Raw genomic sequence first — 23,875 nt, 5'->3', positions numbered from 1 at the left:
AAGTTTAAATGAGGTCATAAGGGTGCAGCTCTACTCCAATAAGACTAATGTCCTTATAAGAAGAGACATGAGAAGGGACTCTCTCTGTCTCTCCGGACGTGAAGACACAGCAAGAAGGCAGCCGTCTGCAAGCCAGGAAGAGAGCTCTCACCAGAACCCAACCCTGCTGGCCCCCTGATCTTGGACTTTCAGCCTCCAGATCCATGAAAAAATAAAAAACTGTGGTTTAAGCCCACCAGTCTGGAGCATTTTGTTACAGCAGCCCAGCTGACTAAGACAGGGGAGTACCTGTCTGGTTCACTCTTATGTGTTCAGGACACAACATGTGCCTCCAGTCAACACTCAATAAATATCTGTGAAATCAATGAGTTGTCATCCTACAGTCCGTGAGGAACCCAAGGGCAAACTTTCATAATAACATGGTACATTAATGTGCATTAGGGATACAGAGTCAGACCTGCCACAGTGTTATCCTCCCTTGAAAACCAACTAGAACAGCACTGCCCAACAGACCCTTCTGCAATGGTGGGCGTGTCCTCCATCTGCGATGTCCAGTATGGTAGCCACCAGCCACATGTGCATGCTGAGCACTTGAAGTGTGGCCAAGGTGACAGAGGACATGAATTTTTAATTTTATTCAGTGGCAATCAATTATTATATTTCAGTAACCACGTGGCTGGTGGCTTCTGTACTAGACAGTGCAGGACTAGACAGTTCAAGCAAGGATCACGCCCTGGGCACTAACTCCATCCTACAGGTCTCTGACTGCCAACTGTCCCGGCACCAAGCATGTTATAAACACAGTGGATTCTCACAGAGCTGACACAGGTAGCTTCTGAGTGGCCTGGCACAGAGAAGCTGGCAAAACACACACAGAAAAGGGATAATGAAGCACCGTTTTGCAGAAATTGTGATGCTTTATGGACCTCCGTCTGCGATGAAACCCATCAAAGGGCAGGTTCATCCCTCGGCGACCAGAGTTAATTGAAAATTTAAGATCCAATCGAATCACCCAGAATTGAGATTTTTGGCAGCTTACATACTTCACTTGTGAGTCTCCCGCTGCTTTTCGCCTCCGCCAGCCCTACAAGCGAGGCTGCATGTCCCAGTATCATCCACAAAAGCACTGAGCTCTAAGCAAGGGACAGATAGAACAATGTTGGCTCTGACCTTGATTGTTTTAAAGTGCACGTGGTCCCCTTCCTGCCTAGGCCAGCAGGTGGAAGTGGACAACACCCTTTCCCCAACTTGAAATTCATTAAAGTGTCAGATGACCACCTTCTCTATGAAAAATAAGCATGTCAAGTGCTCCTCAAAAATCCCCTATGGCCAAAACCCTGTAGAAGAGTACTCCTATGCGTCTCTACACTATAACACAAGTTTTCTAGCAAGAATGTTCCGACTGGTGTCAATGCCTATTTCTCTGGCACCTTGCAGTTTACAAGGCACAAGAGCTCAGATGTCCAAGAGATCCATATGCATATTCCACCCTAATCACTTCCTAGCACTGCATCTTTAGAAAGGTTACTTAACCTCTCTGAGGGTCCATTTCCTCTTCTGCAAAAAAGGAATGAGCGTCCCCATACACCTCACTGGGTTACTGTGGCCATAAGATGACATAAGAAACCACAAAAAGACGAATGGTCGTAGCAACTTAATTTGTAATAGCCCCAAACTGGAGATGACCCAAAAGTCCATCAGCAGGTGAATGGAAAAACACACTGTGGTAAATCCATACAATAGAATATTACTCAGCAACGAAATAGGAATGAGCCACTGACACACAAAACAACATAAATGAATCTCAAAATAAGTAAGCTGAGTGGAAGAAGCCAGACCAAATGACTACACACCATGATTCCATTTATAGAAAATTCTAGAAAATAAAATCAGTGATAGAAGGCAGATCACTGGCTGTCTGGGGACAGAGGGTTGGAAAAAAGGAGGGACTCCAAAGGAGCATGAGGACACCTTGGGGGCAATGGAAACGTTCTACATCTTGATGAGGTGACGGCTTCATGGGTTTGAACATTTTAAAGATGTGCAGTGTGGTACACTTAAATAATACTTTGGCAAAGTTGAAAAGTTTAAAAAAATGAGATCAGGGATCTAATGCCCCATCACAGGACCTGGCACACAGTAGGCTCTTAACAAATGTTGGCTCCACTCTAGAGCAATAATGAATGATCCCATTAGAACTTCTGGAAAAGAAACTTGACAGGCTGCCAGGGAACCGCATCAGCAAGTGTAACAGTGACTTTGAAGCCAACTATTTAGGACACGCTGTTCTCGGCCAGAAAGCATAAACAAGAAGGATGAACAGAAAGATGGGAAAGGCTTGGTCTCCGCCCTCAAGGAAACACAAATGAGTTTAATATATGATGGAATAAAAGTGTCAGAAAGGGCTTCCCTGGTGGTGCAGTGGTTGAGAGTCCGCCTGCCGATGCAGGGGACACGGGTTCATGCCCCGGTACGGGAAGATCCCACGTGCCGCGGAGCGGCTGGGCCCGTGAGCCATGGCCGCTGAGCCTGCGTGTCCGGAGCCTGTGCTCCGCAACGGGAGAGGCCACAACAGTGAGAGGCCCGCATACCGCAAAAGCAAAACAAAACACAACAAAACAAAACAATAAAAGGGGACCCTAAATAAATTACGGCACCCTGAGTGACTCAAGCATATAGCGGCCATTAAATCATATTTTCAGAACATATGGAACCACGAGGTGTGTGCCTCACGGTACAATGTTAAGATGCAAAAAAGCAGGATACAAAAATATACATTGAGGATTCATTCAACAAACATTATTGATTATCTATTATGTGCCAGGCACTGTTCTTTTTTTTTCTTTTTTTTAAAGCACCGACAACACAGCAAAGGATAAAATAGACACAATCCTGCTCTCATTAGAAGGGATTCCACCTTCTGAAGGAAGGCAAACAACAAACAAGGAAATGAATAACAACAAGCGAAATATAAAGCATGTTGATGGCAGGATACGCTATGAGGAAAATCAAGAGGGGAAAGGGATGGGGTGTCAGGGGAGGTGAAATTTTAAATAGGCAGTCAGAGAGGTTTCCCAGAGAAGGGGGTTAAGGGTTTGAACCCAGGGTATATCTGAGAAAACTTCCAGGCAGAGGGAACAGGCAGTGCAAAGGCCCTGAGGAGGCCTGGGAGATTTGAGAAACAGCAAGGCCGCAGTGGCAGAACACGCAGGACAGTGGGAGACCAAGGCAGAGGGAAGCCGGTGTCTCAGGGTCGGGGAGCCATGGCAGGGTTTTAAGCAGAGGAGTGATGTGACCTGGGGGTGGTGGGAACAAGGGGAGAGAAGCAGGGAGACAAGCTAGAATTTTTCCAGTGTTTTCCTAACTTTTTTTTTTAAGTCTTTATTGAATTTGTAACAATATTGCTTTTTTTTTTTTTTTTTTTTATGTTTTGGTTTTTTGGCTGCGAGGCATGTGGGATCTTAGCTCCCTGACCAGGGATGGAACCCTCACCCCTGGCATTGGAGGGTGAAGTCCTAACCCCTGGACCACCAGGGAAGTCCCTCCTAACTTTTTATGATGAACATATATCCACTTTATAATCGGAAAACAGAAGGTAATTCAATCCAAACAAGCCATGTAGGTGCTGTGACTGGAGCACAGGTAAGCAGAGAAACAAACAAGGAGGTCAGGGAAATAGCTCAGGGAATGAGCGATGAATCAGTGGGGGGCAGGGGGCGGGACGTATTCCTGGAAATTATTACTAAGAAAAGCAAAAGGCGCAAATCACTCCTCTTAGTAATGAAAGAAATGTAACCACAATGCACAAAAATATGAAAAAGAATTCCCCCACCATCTCGGCACCCTAACAATCAATACTGACCATCTCGTTATACACTTCCTTTGGATCTTTTCTCCTACACATGCTCTGGTTTTCTCCTTGACCATCCTACAAGGCCCCGCACACTGAAAGCGCTCAAATACTCATTGAGCAAATACTGGATGACGAAATACTCCAAATGCTTCTAGGTTCAGATTTGTCCATGTTACGTCAGCTACCTCCTTAGCATTTCTGGAAGTAGTTTTAAGAGGCCTGGGTGACAGAATGGAAATTGTGGGTGAGGGGGAGGCATGGTCACAATGACTAAGGTGTCAAGTCTGGCTGTTTAGGACAATGGTGACATTATATTCATCAACGGCGCCAGCAGGAAGCAGCCGGCTGAGGAAGAGGCCGGGTTCAGCTTGGGGGGCGCGAGGGGTGCCCAGGCCCACCCCTGCAGAGACGCCCAGCTGCCCATCCCTCTCGGGGCTCAGAAAGCATCTGGAGCTTCAGCACGAAGGTGGTCGGGCAGAAGCGGTGGAGGAGGGAGCTGGGGTAGTGATGCCAGCAACCCAACTGGAGCTGGACGTGCTAAGAGCTTCAGAACACGTGTCGCCTCTCCTGATTCTCAGTGCTGCCCTGCGAGCTGGTCTGTGTGTGCCCACTTCACAGATGAGGATACTGCAGGCCCGGCTGCTCCACAGCAGAGCCAGGGCTCAAACCCACGACTCGGAGGGCTTTTCCCATGAATTCTCTTCTCTTACTAGAAGATTAACATATTCACAGAAGCCCAGGGAGAAAGTTAGTCTTAAGATGTCTGTGTTAGGAAGCTCCTGGGTTGGGCTCGTGGCTTCCAGGGGTCTCCCACAAGGAAGAATGTTCTCTTCCTCTTCCGAAAACATAGTTTACATGTTTCCGACTTACAGTTATAGCCTGCTGAGTTTTTCCATGTGTACGAGTCTTGGAAACCAGGACGGGCCGTGTGCTTTTCCCACAGCACCACCTCAACTCTCTGTATACAGTCGGTGCTCAGCAAATGCTCGGGATGAGAACACTGACCCTCACCAGCCAGTCACCCGGGGGCCACTGGGACAGCGGGGCGAGGCAGGGCCAAGCCCGCTGGACGAGCAGTCTTGAAAGACGCCAGCGGACAAGGGGCAGGGAGACCTGGGTGTATGGGCAGACGACCACGCGGATAGATGGCGACTGTCCTGTTCCGCGCGTCTTGTCGTGAAACAGTCTGTAAACAAGCGGGCCCAGGGCCAAATGCAACCCACCCACGTGTACTCTTTGGCTCACACCTGGTTTTAATTTGTTACAATTTAAATTAGTTGCTAGCTTTCAAAACAATGAAAGATTTCACCTAAAAATCTGGATTTCTGAGCGCAGGCCCTTCTCAACAGGCCCACCCTTTGCAGTTCACCTCCCAACGCCACCTCCGGCCCCCGGCCCCCCACCCCCCAGCGTGTCCTGGGCAGCCCCTCCAGCGCTGATTGGGCCGAAGCCCTGTCAAGCCCCCCACCCCTGGGTTGGGCTGAACCCCGTCCTCACCGGCGCTCAGGGTGGTGAACTCCAGGAAGCGGTACTCATAGGACACGTCTATCTTGGTTTCCACCTGGGGCCTCTTCAACGTCGAATAGATATTTCCAGGCCGTTTGTCATCAGGTTTCTCTAACTTGTTCAATCCGCAACCCATTTCAGCAGCTGCCAGCAAAAGGAGAAAAACGGGGGGATGATTTTCTTCCTCCTGAGATGTTGTTTCTACACACCGTAGTATAAACGACCCCATTATTTCCCTGAAGAACACGTAAAGGACTTGAGCCTGGCTGAAATCTAGAGCACAGTTCAACCCATGACCTGAACACTGGAGGCTCTACCCTCAGGCTGCTTTCTCTCGCTCATAAGATACCATTACCAGCCAGCCTGTGATTCTGAAATGACACCAAAAACATACTGTTTTACAGAACGAAAAGACAACCCTCAGAATGGGAGAAAATATTTGCAAACGAAGCAACTGACAAAGGATTAATCTCCAAAATATACAAGCAGCTCATGCAGCTCAATATCAAAAAAAACAAACAACCTAATCCAAAAATGGGCCGCAGACCTAAACAGACATTTCTCCAAAGAAGATATACAGATGGCCAACAAACACACTAAAGAATGCTCAACATCATTAACCATTAGAGAAATGCAAATCAAAACTACAATGAGATATCATCTCACACCGGTCAGAATGGCCATCATCAAAAAATCTAGAAACAATAAATGCTGGAGAGGGTGTGGAGAGAAGGGAACACTCTTGCACTGTTAGTGGGAATGTAAATTGATGGAGAACAGCATGGAGGTTCCTTAAAAAACTAAAAATAGAACTACCAAAAATGCCACTACTGGGCATATACCCTGAGAAAACCATAATTCAAAAAGAGTCGTGTACCACAATGTTCACTGCAGCTCTATTTACAATAACCAGGACATGGAAGCAACCTAAGTGTCCACTGACAGATGAATGGAGAAAGAAGATGTGGCACCTATATACAATGGAATATTACTCAGCCATAAAAAGAAACGAAATTGTGTTATTTGTAGTGAGGTTGAAGGACCTAGAGACTGTCATACAGAGTGAAGTAAGTCAGAAAGAGAAAAATAAATACTGTATGCTAACACATATATATGGAATCTAAAAAAAAAAAGGTTCTGAAGAACCTAGGGGTAGGACAGGAATAAAGACGCAGACGTAGAGAATGGGCTTAAGGACACGTGGAGGGGGAAGGGTAAGCTGGGACAAAGTGAGAGAGTGGCATGGACATATATACACTACCAAACGTAAGGTAGATAGCTAGTGGGAAGCAGCCGCGTAGCACAGGGAGATCAGCTCGGTGCTTTGTGACCACCTAGAGGGGTGGGATAGGGAGGGTGGGAGGGAGGGAGATGCAAGAGGGAGGAGATATGGGGATATATGTATACGTATAGCTGATTCACTTTGTTATAAACCAGAAACTAACACACCATTGTAAAGCAATTATACTCCAAAAAGGATGTTAAAAAAAAATACTGTTTTATATCATTTTTCTCCCCATCTGAGGAAAATAACACCTCAGAGTGTCTCAGTTCCCCTATACTCTGTATACATGATTTAAAAATGGGATCTGAAAAGCAATACAAGTGCATCATGGTGTCAACCCATTTGAAAAAAAAAATAAGAGAGATGTCGCTCCACCGTGGTTTCTAAGAGGCGATAATAAGTTGTTACAATTTCCAAAGTCCTTTCTACCCTCAACAGTAATTATTTAGACAGGATTTTACATTCAAAAAACACCTCTCAAAGTAGATGGTGGTACTTTTACAGGCCTCGTCTAAAAAGTCCCTGTTTATTCCGTTTTAGACCAAACCACAGGAACAGAGCGGTTCTTCCAGACTCAGAGTCATTTGAGCCCAAAATGAAAACTGGCTGAACACTAAGAGCAGGGCGGCAGAAATTGGAAGCAGAATCCACGTGTATCGGAGCAAAGATCCGTGGCTGCGGTTTGGAAAGAAAACGGAGAAATGTTAATACGATGTGCATACGAGGGTGGGCTGAGCTTCCAGGGGATTAAAAACAATGAATGTTCTCTGTTTATTTAGGCAGAATGACATTCATGAAACGACTTTTTATCCACTCCCCAGACTTCAGCGGGAGATATTTTCCCTTTTGTGACTGAGCCTGGCTCAGTTCCCTCCTCTCTGGGGCATCGGTGCTGCCATCAGAACATATTTCACAAATATATTAACTGGTCAAGAATATCACAAACAGAAACGTGGTGGCCACTTCCTTTTTGAGATAAGAATTTCCGTTGGCTCAATCCATTCACAAGGTACCCAGCTTCCTACGGCAACTTGGCCAGCTCCAAAAAAACTAGATGAACGGCACAAAAGCAACGAGGCCGGGGAGGGAGGGAACAGGCTGACGAAGCGACAACCAGGCTATATTTGCAGTAATTAAAAAAAGTCTGGAAGGATGGATGAGAACAGGGAGGCTTACTTATGCCTTAATAAGAGAACATTAGTGTCCAAAGGGCCAGAGCAGACATGATTTATGTGCAATCTGCATGAACTGATTACTTGTAAAATACTCTGCAGTTCTGCAGATATAATAGCTGATATGCACAGAGGCTGCATATTTAACTGCTAAAAAGCAAACCGCCTGGCATCCGCTGGGGCAAAGCAGAAGCAGACAGGGAGGCCCCTAAGTACTGGGGAACAGGTAACCTAGTGAGATAAGTACTATCACTGCCAGAACAGAACTGGAAATAACTCAAAGGCTTACCAGTCACTCACTCGTCTTCCTCCCTACAAAGGACTGAGCATTTGGGAACCTCCAAGAAAAAAAAACCCTTCCTCAAAAATCTTCCCATTCTTGCTATCCTATTAGGTAAATTCTAGCACTAGAGAGTCATTCCTTTGAGAACACCCTACCTCAGCATTGCCTTTGAAACCACAAATATCTCCCTGGGACGGGCAACAAACCAAGCTCCTGGTAGCCACTAACACTTTAGTATGATTTAATTTCTTCTCTCAAGGACAGGTTCCTGCACAGCATAAAAAAAGGAGGAGAGGATTATCAAGATGAGTAAGATAGTCTCAGACAAATTTGGGGTTGCAGGGAGGCATGTCAGGAAGTATTAGAAAAACTCCCAATTCATAACTTTGAATTTAAGGTTTTAATCAGACTATCCCAAACCTGAGGTCCAAGTTCACTCCAAAGGGTACTGTGCTTGTCTCACAGGACACAATGAGACCCTGGGAAATCATCTATGTGATCAGACACTGTACCAGCCAGGTGCAAAACTGAAATATCAGTGAATCCTTTAGGTCTCAAAGTTTAGGGCATACAACCCTGGTTAAGCAACTGCTTCTAAAGCACAGTTCTCTCTGGGAAGGGAATCATGGTGAAGCCGTTGCCAGTCACCAAAAGCTTAGTGTGACTTTGTTCCTCTTACTCGTTTGTGTTAGGGCCCTACCTTGCTTGCTACTGGCACATTTGCTTTCCTTCTAGTTCCTTCCTGCATTCTTCCACCAACCCCACCCCTGTCAAAACAGGAAAGACTTTTACATCACTCCAAAAACGTCTGTTACAGTCCCTACTATGCTCAAACAAGTCACAAAATCTAGCTTACGAAAAGAAGGACAACTGGGGCTTCCCTGGTGGCGCAGTGGTTGAGAGTCCGCCTGCCGATGCAGGGGACACGGGTTCGTGTCCCGGTCCGGGAAGATCCCACATGCCACGGAGCGGCTGGGCCCGTAAGCCGTGGCCGCTGAGCCTGCGCGTCCACAACGGGAGAGGCCACAACAGTGAGAGGCCCGCGGACCGCGAAAAAAAAAAAAAAAAAAAGAAAAAAAGAAGGAAAACTAAGATATAATAGTGCCCTACATCTACATTTTGTAAACTTCCCTGTTTCCAGTGCGAGGTTCCCAAACCCTGGTTGTATTAGAATCCCACAAGAAGCTGAGGCAGAGGCTGGATATGGGCCTTGGAGGGCAGTGAGAGGTGGAGGAGGAGGAAGGAGTGAAGGGCACAGCCTCACCGGATGCCGGCAGATGGGGCTGGCGTAGCTGCACGTGCCCCGCACAGACATTCAGGGAGGGTCTCGGGGGTCAAGGTAGGGCAGAAGGTAAATGGTAAGTGTGATGGTTTTTTAATGTGGCCCCCAAATCCTTTGACACTCCTGCCATCGAGAGGTGGGGCCTATGTCACCTCCCCTGAATCGGGGCTCTGTGACTGCTTGCTATAGAAAGTGTCAGATGATGCAGTGCCAGCTTCTGGACCTGAGCCTTAAGAAACTGGGAGCATCCACTGCCTGACTCTTGGGACACCTGCTCTTGGAACCCAGCCACCATGCCATGAGGGAGCTCAAGCAGCCCCGAAGAGAGGCCCACGTATGGAGGAATCCACAGCCAGCACCAACTTGCTGCCTTGGAAGACGAGCCTCTGGCTCAGTCAAGCCACTGATACCACGTGGAGCAGAAATGAGCTGTTTCCACCAAGACCTGCCACATCGGCAGATTCCTGAGCAAAATACACCACTGTTGCTGTTTTAGGCCTCTGAGTTTTGGCGTGATTCATCATACAACAGATAACCTCTACATCAAGTTTGCTCCAAATGACCACAGCCAGCTGCCTCCTTGGCCAAGCCTGCAGTCAGGGCCCTGCTTCAGCCACTCATGCTGGAAGGACATCTGGGGAGTTTCCAGTTTGGGTCGATTCTAAAAAAAGTGACTGTAAACATTCACATAGAAGTTCTGATGTGGACATAAGTTTTCATTTCTCTAGGGCAATACCTCGGGGCGGGATCGCTGGGTTACACGGTAAGTACAGGCTCCTGTTAATGAATGACGCACTCAGGGTGGCCAGATGCTGACCCGCGAGAGGCACCGTGGAAGGTGAGACCCGCTGAGATTCCACGGATTTAGCTCGGCCACCCCTGCTCACCCTGGGGCATCAGCTCACTGGGAGGGAATCATGACCAGCAGTGCTATTCATGGCTATTCCTCCTTTCGTTATTGTCTGTTTTTGTAAAGGGCACTTGCTAAAAATCACCTGTGTGTGATGACATTTTTTCAGTACTTTCCTATGGTCCATCCAACCCCCATAGCTCTGCCCTTCCAAATTCCTATAGTCACTTCACATTGACACCTATGGAAACCAGGTTACTTGTTTTATGTGTGAGGTGATGGTTGGATCAGCTCTGATTATTTGACAGTCACACAGGAGGGTTTTTTCTTCTTTTTACGTCTTTATCTTTCCAAAAGACATCCCTGCACCCACGTGCATGGGTCTCTCTAGCACCAAGGCACCAAGAAAAACCATCCAAGGGGTCTTCACAGGTCTTTCCCCACTCCTATGGTGAGACAGTGGGAAAAGAGCCAAAGTATCCTCACAGTTCTTCAGCAGAAACTGGCTAAACATTATTAGGACTGGAGACAGACTGGGGAAGAAAATAAGGTCATCACTGGGGGTTTCTGAGACCCACTACAAGGAGAGGTCATTTGCAAATGACCCGGAAGCAAAGATCCCTCAACTGGTGACACTCTGGAAAAATGAATTCTTTCTGAATCAAGCCTAGAAAGAGGTGTGTCTTTGGTATATGTGGGCCCAGTTTCATGCAGGAACTGTCAGCTCCATGAGGGAGAGAATTCAAGTTCCAAGTTCATGCAGTCATTCATCAAATGCACAGTTATTATGGCCTCTTTTTAGTCACACCCTCAATTAGGAAATACAAAAATGGAAAGACCAGGTCCTACCCTCTAGGAGATCACAGGTGAAGGAGAAGAAAGACAATGAAGAAATACACGTGGTACAGTGAGGCTGGTTGTTCTAGAAGTCTGGGTGGGGTGCAGGGCATTTGGAGAAAACCGCTGTGATATAAAACAGAGGGCACATCCCCATAGACTTGGTTCCAGAAAAAGCTGATCAGCCATGGGGCACGATGTTCTATGTCATTTTAAATGTTGAAATGTTTGAATTTTTATTTTAAAGTAGTTCTAATTTGGTTTTGAAGTACTTCCCCAGATGCACGTAAAACACTGGAAAACCACTTCAAAAAGGATCACCTCCAGGCTTCCCTGGTGGCGCTAAAAAAAAAAAAAAAAAAAAGAAAGAAAGAAAGAAAAAGGATCACCTCCTTAAACAATTATTTTTCAGCTGGGGTTTAAAAACAATCCCTCAGTTTAAAGGTTTATTTTTACTATCAACTAGCATGCACACATTTAAATAATGGGGGCAATAAATGTAGTTATATTTTCAAATACAAATTAGTTTCATTAAGAGTGAGCCCTCATTTACCACACTTGTTACTAATCTGAGGCAGACTGTAAAGCTAATTTTAACAACTGCCAACAGCTCATGACAAGCAACCAGAGATGGGGCAATTATACGCAATGATGCTGGATCAGCTGGCAAACTCATTCTTTATTTCTCCACTCAAATCCTATATTTAAAGACTCGAGTGTGTTTATTACATCATTCAGGCACCCAAAGTAGGAACTGATGATCCAAATTAAGAAGTTTTTACATGATAAGAACATCTCTCTCCCCCCAGAAATGTAAATGAAAACTTGAAAATCCAATCAGCTGTACGGATGGTGTCAAATCTTGATATCCTACAAACTAAGACAGAAACCCAAGGATAACTAAAACTGACCCATTGAAAGTATTCCTGATTCAATGCCAAGGAAAAGAACAATCTGTATGAAAGGGGGTTATATTATGGTGCTACTTTTTTTTAAGTGTCTGTGTGTGTATCTGTATATGAAAATCCACGTATTTTTTTTAACTGGCAGGTTAAATAAAGATATTCACAGAACTTTCCTCTGGGTCACGAGGTGATGGGAGACATTCTCTTCATGGGTTTCTATATTTTCAAGTTTTCTGTGTTGCATATGCATTACGTTTCCTAGTTGAAGACAACAAGATGTACCGACAGCCTGCAAGATATCCCTCAATAATCCTCCCGTTCACCAGTGGTCCCCTCCTCTACTGAGCAGGGCTGACCTGTGTAGTCAGTAGGATATGTCCCTGGGGAAGCCCGCTGCCATATTGTAAGAACACTCTATTAACCCCATGGAGAAGCCCCCAGGGCAGGGAACTGAGCCCTCCAACCAACAGCCACGATGAACTCAACACTCAAATGGGAGCATCCTTCAGCTCCAGAACAGCCTTCAGCCTAGCCAGCATCTTGACCACAATCTCGTGAGAGACCCTGAGTCAGAACCACCCAGCTCAGCTGCTTCTGGATCTCTAACTCACAGAAGCCCTGCGAGATAATAAACATTCATTACTATTTTCAGTTGCCAAGTTTGGGGGTAATACGTTACACAGCATGAGATAAGGCAATACGAGGGGTATTTACATTATCAAAGGAAAACACTCGGTGGAGACTGATCCAGACCACCTTTCTTTCTGCTCTCCCACTAGCCTCCATCACAACCACCCTTAAATAAAACAGCCTCCCCTCAGAAGAACTTGCTACTCAAAGTGTGGTCCTCAGACCAGGAGCAATGGCACTCCTGGGATCAGCCCACCCGGACCTACTTAATCAGAATCCACCTTTTCACACACGATTCATCAAAGTCTGAATCACAGTAAAGCTTGAGAAAGCCATGGCAGTGGTTCTCAATCTTGGCTGCACACTGGAATCACCTGGACAGCTGTTTTGATGTCCAGATGCCCAGGCATTTGGGGTGGGGCCCAAGCATCATTTTTAAGACACCCCCACAAGTGATTCTAACTGACATCCAGGATTGAGAATCCACACCCTCAGAGCAAACCCTGTCTTTTCCCACTCCTGACCCTCTCCAATCTCCTAACACCCAGGCCGCAGGGGCCCAGGGTCTCTCTTAGGCTGCTTAGCCAGGGCTGAGAACCACAGTCTAGAAGAACGTGGTCTTGCTAACCCCCTTGGTTCCACCCCTGCATCACCTGAATCTCGCTGGACCTCATACCCTCCCTTCCCAGGCTCTCTGTTGTCGTCCCTAACACAAGTGCACCCCCAAATTTCTATCTCCAGCCTCCTTCTGCCTCTCTCTTCAGATTACTTTCACTACCAACCACCGCAAGCATATGGATAAGGATTAAAAAAATGAGACATCTCTGTACCCACTACCCTGAATCAACAAATGCTTATATTTTATTTGCTCACATCTTTTGTTTTTGTAGAAATACAACTTTTGGTGTGCAGCCCTCATTCCTGTCCCTTTGTCCCCTGTCTTTCTGTCCCTGGTCCTTATCCTGTACACACTACATATAATTATACCCAGAACAAATACCCAGGGCAAAGGCTCTGACACTTTTCGGGTCATGGCACCCCCAGTGTCCCTATACGTTTGTTCACAGCACCCCCAGGCTAAAAGCAATACCCACAGCTCGATTTATTAAGTAGTCAGGTCCAAACAAATTGATAATTATGTATAAACAACTTAGCATCCTTTTGAAAGAACAGACTACACAAACTGAAAAACAAATTTTTCCTGCATCCTTAAATTACCGTAATTACTTACTACTGGGACGTGTGCATCCGTTTGGCACCGGGAAACTTCTCAAACCTCAGAATCACACTGGACACCACCACCCTCATCTCCTGTTCAACAATGATCTTCTTAGCAACCACCCCAAATCCAGCTTTGCAAAGATATGACATCATCAAAAGGAAGTGGTGGCCTTTGATGTTGATCCTGTGAACTACCTCGGGCTAGTAATGAGGGTGGCATCCAACATGCAAGTACCACTTGCTGCGGTGCCTTGGGGTGCCTTAGTACAGAATTTGGGAACCTCCAATACAAGGAGGCACGTAGGCTCAAAAAAGTTCCATAACTGCATCATCTCCCCGTTAGCTGTCAGATTCACCTCCCAGCCTGACTGCTCTCCAACTCCAGCAGACACGCCCACGGACCCGTTCCAACATCTTCACCTGGAACTATCCTGGCACTTCCGGATGAATATGCCCTAAAGAGAACACAACACCCTTCCCCAAAAGCCTGTTCTTCCTCCTGGGTTTCTTGTGTGTATGTGTGTCCTTATGTAGATATCTACAGAGAGAGAAGTTGGGGCAGGTTTGTTTTAAAGGACTTGTCTTTGGACTTGGAGGCTGGCAAGTCCAAAATCTATAGCACAGGCCAGGAGGCCAAAGGCCCAGGGAAAACGTGATGGTGCGGAGCTGAGCCCCAGGCCCATCTGGAGGCAGAACTCCTTCCTCCTCAGGAGACCTCAGTCTTCTAAGTCCTCAGACTAGTTGGATGAGGCCCGCCCATATTAGGCAGGGTGATTCAAATGTTAATCACATCTTTAAAAATACCCCATGGCAACACCTAGACTGCTGTTTGACCAAAAACTGGGTACCCCCGTGGTAGCCAATGTGATACATAAAATTAACCATCACGCCCTCTTTCACTGAGCACTTAGTAGGTGCCAGGCACTGTTCCAAGTGCTGGGGATACCGAAGTGAAACAGAGACAAAGACCAAAACAAAACAAAACAAGAACAACCCTGCCCTCGTGGACCTAACTTTCAGGAGCAGACACATAAAAATAATGAATGAAGTTCAAGTTTAAAAGTATGTCACATAGGGCTTCCCTGGTGGCGCAGTGGTTGGGAGTCCGCCTGCCGATGCGGGGGACGCGGGTTCGTGCCCCGGTCCGGGAGGATCCCACGTGCCGCGGAGCGGCTGGGCCCGTGAGCCATGGCCGCTGGGCTCAAAAAAAAAAAAAAAAAAAAAGTATGTCACGTAAAGACAAGTAAGGCAGAGAGGGGCATTAAAAAAAAACAGCGTGATCAGGGAAGGCCTCCCCCAGAAGGTGACAGGGCGAGCGCTGGGATGAGGGGGCAGGTGGCCACACGTGCAAACAGGCCGGGAGGTCCTGGACCTGCCCGGGGAGGTGGGGTAGCCTGGGCGGCCGTGGTCAGGACGCTGGCTTTGTCCCCAGTGAGATGGGAGACCTCAGAGGGTTTCGAGCCCCGAGGGAGACACGATCACTCTGACCCTGGGAACAGGGAGACCAGGTGGTGATGAGGTGTGAGCAGAGGTCAAATTCTGGATACGTTTTGAAGGTAGGAAGTGAGATTTCTCAGTGGTTTGGAGACAGGGCATGAGAAAAAGAGGGCATCCGAGACCCCTCTCAGGTTTGCGGCCCGAGCACCTGTAAAGCTGCAGCGACCACCTCCCAAGACAGGCACGCCATGAAAGGAGCAGTTGGGCCAGAGCAGACCGGAATTTGTCCTGGATGCGTTAACTCCAACCAAGGGGAGGTGGGGTGGGCAGCCGGATGGACCAGTCCACAGCTCAAGGGAGAGAGCTCTGGAGCTTTGGGTACCACCCCATCTTCCCATGGGACAGCAAACTCCTGGAAGGCAGTTACATCTTCATCCTCAACAGCAACTACCCCAATGCCCTGCCCCAAGAGATGCACAGTAACACCTACTCCGTCAACAGACTTCCGGAGAAGGAAGGGTGCCTATTATCCGGAAAAGGATGGGAAGGGCCTTTGGAATATTTGCCTGTTGCTCTCAAGTTCGCCATTTTAAAAGCACAGCACAGGGGCTGGTGACGCTCTGGAGCCAGAGTGCCTGGTTAAAGTTCGAGGGTCCCTACTTCCTAGCCGAGTGACGTCAAGGGAGCCACTTAACCTCAGGGTTCTCAACTATAAAATCGGGATGAACGCAGAATCCACTTGCAGGGTGAGGACTAAATAAGTTAATTTAACAGGGCTTAGAAGAGCTCAGGCACCTAGAAATGGCTGTCTAAATGTTAACCATTATTAGTACTATTACTAGTACTACTTGTTATCCATGACAAAGATCCCTGTTAACCTGCCATAATTACACCACACCGAAAGGGTGCTTATAAAGTGTCCCAAGACACTGGAAAAATCCCCAGAGACCTCTCTAAATTAAAGAAGTGTTTAAATGAACAGTCTGATTTCTCGTACTCTGCATTTCCAAAATCTTGTAATACACGATATGGTCACGTTCCATTAACCAGAGTCTGTGATTAACCTAATCTCTTCTCATCTGACTTTAATGGATAAGGTCTATTACAAAAATTTCTCCAAATCTTAGTAATTTGGGAGTTATTCCATAAAACTTGAAGGTTCCTCAGAAGTATTTCCTCGGGGTGAAATACTAATCTGGGACTTCCAACACACAAACACACACACACACAACACAAACACACACACACACATGGAAGCTGATAATCCTTTGCAAAGAATAAATGCTGACCATCCAGGGGCTCTGCCTATGGAACAACACAATGGGACAGTTTCGTTTTAAAAGCCAAAGAACGCTGTCAGTGAAGTACAGCTGGCTTCCTGGTTGAAAAAGTGTGGAAACATCCAATACAGCTTCATAAAGTAGCACGAGAGTTGGTGAGCATCAAACAAGCTGAGCAAACATAGCTGATGTTGACTTCCCAGCTCTGCGGGCTCTGGGTTCCCCACTGACCCCCGTGGGCTGGTGCCCCTCTCCTTTGAACCGAGCCTGAGTAGTGGACACCCCCTAAAGGGGACGTCCCTCCGTCACCATCCTGCACCATCAGACACGACGCTGCGGCCCCTCCGCTGCTCCCGACACCACAGGGGCAGGCCCGACCCAGGAAAACTCCCTAACGAAGCCCCCAGGTACCCCAAAGGATGCCTGCTCCACCTCAGTCTTGGCAGGTAGCCATCACACATAGAATGTGACCTGATTTTCTAGCTCTTTGGTTCTGGCCCCGCTGAGAGCGCTTTTTCTTCCTGAATTCAGCCCAGGTAGGGAGTAAGTCGCACAAATGCATATTTAAAAGCTGAACTGAATTCTTTGGAGAGCAAGGAAATTAACAGGGCCTCAAGCAGTGGCCATCGCTTGCCCGCTGTACCGATCTTTTCAGAGAACGCATCTTGGTAAAATACACAACGATAATAACGAGAGCCCCTTTGGGGGCCCAAGAGAAAAGGGAAACTCAAATTTATGTCAAAAACTGAATGTGAATGGGAGGAAGGATCACACACACACACAAACCTTTTTATAAACATAAAAGAAATGTCTGGCTAAATTTATCTCTTTGTCAGTGAAAAACAGCCTAAGCTTTAGCCAAGAGTGTGGCCAATTCTTAAACTGAAGGACAAAAGAGAAATGCTTAGTATAGAGTAGCCCCATCAAACAGAACTTTCAACGAGGATGAAAATACATCTGCTCTGTCCAATTTGCTCGCCAATAACCACATGTGGCTCTAGGGCTCTTGAAAGGTGGCCGGTGAGACTGGAACTGCATTTTAAATTTTATTTCCTTTTAATTCATTGACATTTAAATGTAAATAGCCACATGTAGCCAGTGGCTACTGTAGTGGACAGCTCAGCCACAAGTGAGCTGACAGACACTCAAACCAAACAGCTGGCAACGTCTTTCTTTCCCTACGATAGAATTGCAATCATCACAACCAATAATATCTTAAATTGTCACCAAAATTAGCACCTCTACCCAGGCTCCAGGTGCCCCAAATCTCAGAAAGCCTGAAACAAAAAGAAAAAGGCAAAAGACTTCAGAAAGGGATTCCAGTGTGTCATTTGTTCCAACTTCCATCCCCCATCCAGCTTACATTTCTCTTCTCCAACAGCTTCGTGTATTTGGAAATCTGTGCTTGCAGATGGAATCTGCATTTGCGAAACCAGAAGGTCACAGCCTCTTCCCTTAATGTCCAGGAAACATGAAAATGTGAACTTGGGGCAAGTTCCCTAACTCCCTAAGCTTCAGTTTCCTCAAGGCCAAAGTGCAGATAATAATAGTATTTGCCTCTCACGAGGATTAGATTCAGAGCACGCACGTAACGAGCCTAACCGTGGCTGGCAAAGAATGGGCGCCTGGCAAGGGGTGGCTATAATGATAATTTTGTCAACAGCGATAGTAAAATCTGTAATAAAATAAAAACGGTGCTACTAGAATGGAAGTTTACAGTTGGCAAAGTTTTCCTAACACTTTGAACCTGTTTCACGGGCTATAGTAAAGTGGCCTCTAGTAAAATACGTCTTGGGGTCCTGACATCTGGGCCGTCCCTGGCAACCTTCAGACAGGCAGTCACCCAGATGGGTACCATGAGAATTATTCTGTGCCTCTACCCTGCGGCAGGCAATGTACTAGGCTGGCGGATGAAGGGAACAGTCCCCAAACATAGTCCAATGTCTTAAGACTCTGTACCACTTGTCAGCTGACCTCAATGAGACACCTCGGCGAGATGTCAAAGCTTCATCCTGGGTCTCACATAAGCAGGAGGCTCCATTCCTACTTCCTATATCAGCCAAGACCAGGTTTGGCTACAGGCCCACAGACGGGGACGAAGGTGCAAGGGGACCTGAGAGGGAACGGCCCATTTTCTCAGCCAGGACAATAAGAGGGGTGTTGACAGGCCATGTTTCTCACTGACAGGACACATCAGTTTAACAGGAAAGCTGTTCTCGCAGCCTTCAAAAAGCCAAATCTGACCTGTCTCACGATGCAAACACAACCGCTTTCAACAGCCAGCTGCCTCAGCCGGTGAAATCCAACGGGAATCTCCACCAGATTCACAGCAACCAGACCACTACGCCAGAAATCCCCCAGGAGTTTCGAAGCAGAAGTTTAGTGGAATTCTTTGGGGTTTGGGGTTTATTTTTCTTTATATCGAAAGCAGTCGATCTTCTTTCACAACCAAGGGGACGTTCCCCTATGGAATTCCCTTCTCTGAAGATCTCTAAAAATAAAATATTTGTCTGACTGTCTGCAATAATTTAAGAGTAAACCCATTTACTGGCAGAGTCAGGGATTTCTCTCAGCTCCTCCAGCTATGAACAACATGGTCCAGACTGTCTCAGATGTTCCAATTGCTGGCTCCCTCTGGCCCCAGAAGAACACTGGTCTACCACGGTCTTGACGTTGGGCTAGGAAGATGAGTTGTTGCATCTGGAATCTCACATTTGTATTCTTTGCTGGCGGGAGTGTAAAATGGTATAACCATGTTGGGAGAAGGTCGGGCAGCCTCTTATAAGGTTCACATACATCTCTTTTATGACCCAGCAATCCCACTCCATTTACCCACAAGACATGACAACGTATGTCCCTAGGAAGACTTGTATACAAATATTCACAGCAGCTCCATTCACAATACCCCCCAAACCTGGAAATAACTCATGTGTCCATCAACAAGGGAATACATAAACAAACTGCATTATAAATAGATACCAGACTATAACTCAGCAGTAAAAAAGACCGAATTACTGGTACATAAAACATGGGTGAACCTCAAAAACATGCTGACTGAAAGAAGCTTTACACAATACTGTAAAGTAGAATAAATACTGTAAGTGGAATTCCACTTACATGAAGTTCAGGACCAGGCTAAACTAACTTTGAGTGACAAACAAAGGGTGAGGGCAGGGACTGACTGGGAATGGGGATGAAGGAACTTTCTGGGGGTGATGGCAACATTACTTGATAGAGATGAGGGTTACACAGGTGTAGGCGTCTGTCGAAACATTATGCAAATGTTACCCTCAAGGTCTGTGCATTTCACTATAAGGAGATTTGTATGTATGTAAAAATTCACCATATGTATAAATTTTACCTTAAGAAAATCATGAACATATGTTGAACTCTAAATAATGAAATGTGTGCTGAAACGTTTAGACGTGACCTGTACCAATGTCTGTCATTTAATTTAAAATGCATAAAACAATAAGTTGCTGATGGATGGATAGAAGGATGACTAGATGGACGGATATGTAATAAAGCCAATATTGTAAAATTATAGACTCTAGATACGAGTATTTTTTCCGGTACGCAGGCCTCTCACTGTTGTGGCCTCTCCCTCCGGATGCGCAGGCTCAGCGGCCATGGCTCACGGGCCCAGCTGCTCCGCGGCATGTGGGATCTTCCCGGACCGGGGCACGAACCCGTGTCCCCTGCATCAGCAGGCGGACTCTCAACCACTGCGTCACCAGGGAAGCCCTAACTTTTCTATATTTTTTAAAAGGAGGTGGGTGGGGTAAAGAGTCACAGGGCCCTCTCCCTAGCCTACCAACTTAGAAATTTAGCAAGACACTCATGCCCACCAAGCCATGGGCCCACATAATTTCGATTCTGCTGAAAAGTTAAGACTGGAAGAACACAAGTAGCTTTACAGGAACTCACATCACTCATGCCAAAGATTTTCTGCCTGTTTCCCTACAGACAAAGCAATTATTTGAATGGAGGCCAAAAATTCCTGCTCAAGAGGGAGAAAAAGAACTCACTGACTCGTACTCCCAATTAATTCTCTTTCAGTTCCTGCACCAAATCTATTAGCTAACGGTACAACACCTCTCTTCCATTTGTCCCACGTCCATGCAGCCAAAAGACAAACAAAGAAAAAGCGACCCAGCGACTTGCTATACAAATGCAGTCAGAGGGGTGTCCTCACAGCTGTCAGGCCAGAAACCCCACTTAAGGCAAAAGAGGATGCAGAACTCCCTCTGAGGTTAAAGTGATTTCACTGAGGTTAGCACGCACACGCACCAAAGAGCCCCAAACAGCTTGTTGCTTAACCCCTCTGTGGGGTTTGGTGACATCTGGGGTCACTTGAACTTGGTAGGGAATTCAGCTCTTCAGAGGTACAAATTAGGAATCCCTGTGGCCAGGGACACGTGGGGTGCAGAGCAAGCCCTACACGCGGGCCCAGAGGTGGCTCACATTACACCTGCCTTCCTTCCTGGCAGGGCCTCACTTATCCTGAGATGACACACGATGGCAGGGGTTGGAAGACGCCTCGCCTGACTGCGCCCACCATCTGAAAACAGCTGTACCAATTACAAGAAGGAAACCAGGTTGCTGGAGACCAGGGCAGTCACTCAAACATAGGAACTGGTGCCAGACTTTTTTTTTTTTTTTAAATACTTTTTTTGTTCTTAAACCCCCTAACAAACTCACTGACACCACCCAGCGTCCCTGGGGACCACCCACAACGACACAGGGCAGCCAGGTGCAAGCACCAGGGAGGCAGGGCGCCTGGGTTACTGCACCTTGGCCTCCACGCGGTTCTCGCTGCCAAAGACAGCGGCAGTCTAGGTGAAGGGCATGAGCCCTGGCGCAGGAGGGGGGTGTGCATGCCTGACAACGGGGCTTCCTGAAATAAACGCCGCCACCACCCCGCCCTCACCCAGGTCCATCCTGGCGTCCCTTGGGCCTAGGAAAATGGTGAGGACGAGGGAAGAAACCCCCTTTACAGAAGGGGAGATACCCGTTTTCAGTGACGGGGACTTCCCGCGCCCCGAGGCTCTGAGCCTCCCTTGTCCGCGGCGCTTCCTCTGAACGCGCGGCACGTCTGCTCCCGCCCGTCCAACACCGCTGCCCCGGGAACAAACGCACCTCCCGGGGCGCACGCAGGGCAGCGGGAGCCGCCTCCACCCCAGCCCACCCCGGCCTCGCGCCCTCCTGAACCTGGATTCCTGGGCCAGCTCCCGCCTGATCTTTGCCGAGGACCCCCTGCATCAGTGTCCTACACCCACCTGTAGCCTCGAAGCTTCCCCTCTGCTTCCTTCCTAGGCGCCCGGAGCATGCGGAGCCCACGACCCTCAACAGACTGCTCTGGGGTGCCTCTCCCCATGGCTCGCCAGGGATGATTTTTTTTTTTTTTTCCCATAAAAAAGTTGGCCCAAGACAGCTGCGTCCCATGGATCCTGTCCCCGACCCCATCCAATCCGGGCCGGGGTGCAAGGGACGGGGATGGCCCTCTGGCAGCCCCGGCGCCTGGGAAGCACGGCCAGCCTCGGCAACCTGAAGGGAGGCGCCCCGCCAGGCTCCCCCTGCCCGCCGGGTTCCCGCCCCGCCTGCGCCCGCCTCCATCCCGAATCCTTCAGGCGCCCACCTACCGTTCTGGACTAAGCCGAGGAGAAGGCGCGGGCGCGGGCTCCCGGAGACAGCGTGTTCCGTCCCGGGAGGAAAGTTTGTGCCATATAGAGGAGGCGGCGCGGGGAAGGCGTGGGCGCCAGGGGGTGGGGACGGGGCAGGCGGTGCGGCGTGCTCGTGTGTCTGCCCCTCCTGCGATCCGTGCGTCTGTCCCTCAGCGGAGCCCGCGGCCGCCGCGCTCCCGCTCGCTGCGCCCTGAGCCCGGCGCGCTCCGGCTCCAGCCCCGACGCGCCCCCGTCGCCGCCGCGCGTCCGCCGGCTACACTTCCTCTTCCTCTGAACTCATGTGCAAAATATGCTGCGCTGCGTCTTCGGGGGAGCCGCCGCGGGAGCAGCTGGCCCGCCCCGCGCCCCCTCCGCGCCCCGCGCCCCGCGCCGCCGCCTGCAGGCGGCCGGCAACCTGCGCGCTGCCCACGGCTTCCCCCCAGCCAGTGACCCTCGTCGCTCCACGGCGCAGAGGTCCGTGGCTCCCCCGCCCACCCTCTCGACCCCTTGTAACCAAGGTTGCGTGCGTCAGAAGCGCGCGTGGGGGACTCGGAGCCCTCAAAATTTGGACTTGGGTGCAGGAGGGTGACTGCCACTAGGGCGCTGATGGCTGGGAGTGGGCGGGGAAGGACCAGTAACAGTGGACCATTCCTCCTCCCCATTCCACAGGTGGGGCCATCCCCAGGCTCTACGTTATTGCTTGGGAGTCAATGCTTAAGGAGCGGGACAATGCCACAGTCCTCATGCTACACCCTAGCCCACCTACTTCAGGCGCCCAGAAGGTTTGAGAAGATCTGGGGAACCATCTTGGCCTGCAGCTTTAGGCCGGCCAAGGAGACAATTCTATAAATGAAAACCAAGCCAGGGCTTTGTTAGTGACGGGAAAATAGGAGGCAGTGAGCCCATTGTAAAAGTCTTTCTTCCTGGACCTTTTTAAACAAAGCACAATCACAGTGTAAGGGTTAATAGCGGGAACCCTAGAGCCAAATCATCAGGGTGGGCCTCAGGCCCTCATCCATATCTACCTTCTGTGTGATTTCGGTAAGTGACTTAACGGCTCTGTTCCTATTTCCTTCTCTGTTAAGTAGCACTTTTTTCTGGTGGGTTTTATAAGTAAAGTGTTTAGGAAAGCACTCTATAACTTAGCTATTATCCGGTTGTTGTTGATATTATTATTATCATTACTATTATTATTAGGGGACTGCAGTAAGACAACTGACATAATCTAATTATCTACATTTTCTGGCTGGCCAAAGAGGGGGCTTTAAGCATTGGAGCCCACAGGATGGAGGGCTGGTGTAGGCCCCAGCAGTGTTTTAATGATGTCCTTCCGGTACTAATAACCACCCCCAGGGGGTAAGGAGGCACTATTTTGTTTGCAGGAATTCCTGTAACCACAGTTTCTCAGAGATTTTCTTCCTTGTTTGCTGGTTCTGGAGCCATCCCAGTTCTGTGTTCCTCCCCCCTCCCCCCACTACCATTTTGTTTTTGTTTTTGTTTTTTGCCCCTTTCCCTTTCCACCCCACCACTCACTGGTATCACTCAACACCACCGCCTCCAATCTCCCCCACTCTCTCCTCTGCTTGGCTTGCCATCTGGGAGAAAATAACAAGATCAGGTGACAGCCCAAGTCCAGATGCAAACAGTATTATGTGGAGACAAGTGGGGGGG

The 23,875-nt window shown here is 48.2% G+C and overlaps 1 protein-coding gene across 1 annotated transcript in view; it reads right to left on the bottom strand.

The window, feature by feature from the left end:
- RFTN1 (raftlin, lipid raft linker 1) overlaps positions 1-22,455 on the bottom strand; it is a 196,652-nt gene extending 174,197 nt beyond the window's left edge. Inside the window, exons 1-2 of the mRNA XM_024747830.1 lie at positions 22,184-22,455; positions 5,351-5,503 (exon numbers count right to left, since the gene is read on the bottom strand). Coding sequence (XP_024603598.1) covers positions 5,351-5,495 — 145 coding nt within the window. The 5' untranslated portion in view covers positions 5,496-5,503; positions 22,184-22,455. The remainder of the gene's footprint in view (positions 1-5,350; positions 5,504-22,183) is intronic.
- Between the last annotated feature and the right edge of the window lie 1,420 nt (positions 22,456-23,875).

This window comes from Neophocaena asiaeorientalis, unplaced genomic scaffold, assembly GCF_003031525.2.
Source record: "Neophocaena asiaeorientalis asiaeorientalis breed wild unplaced genomic scaffold, Neophocaena_asiaeorientalis_V1.1 scaffold33, whole genome shotgun sequence".
NCBI classification, from domain to species: domain Eukaryota; kingdom Metazoa; phylum Chordata; class Mammalia; order Artiodactyla; family Phocoenidae; genus Neophocaena; species Neophocaena asiaeorientalis.
Note: the sequence above shows the minus strand (reverse complement) of the source record. Positions and strands in the feature narration are given on the sequence as shown.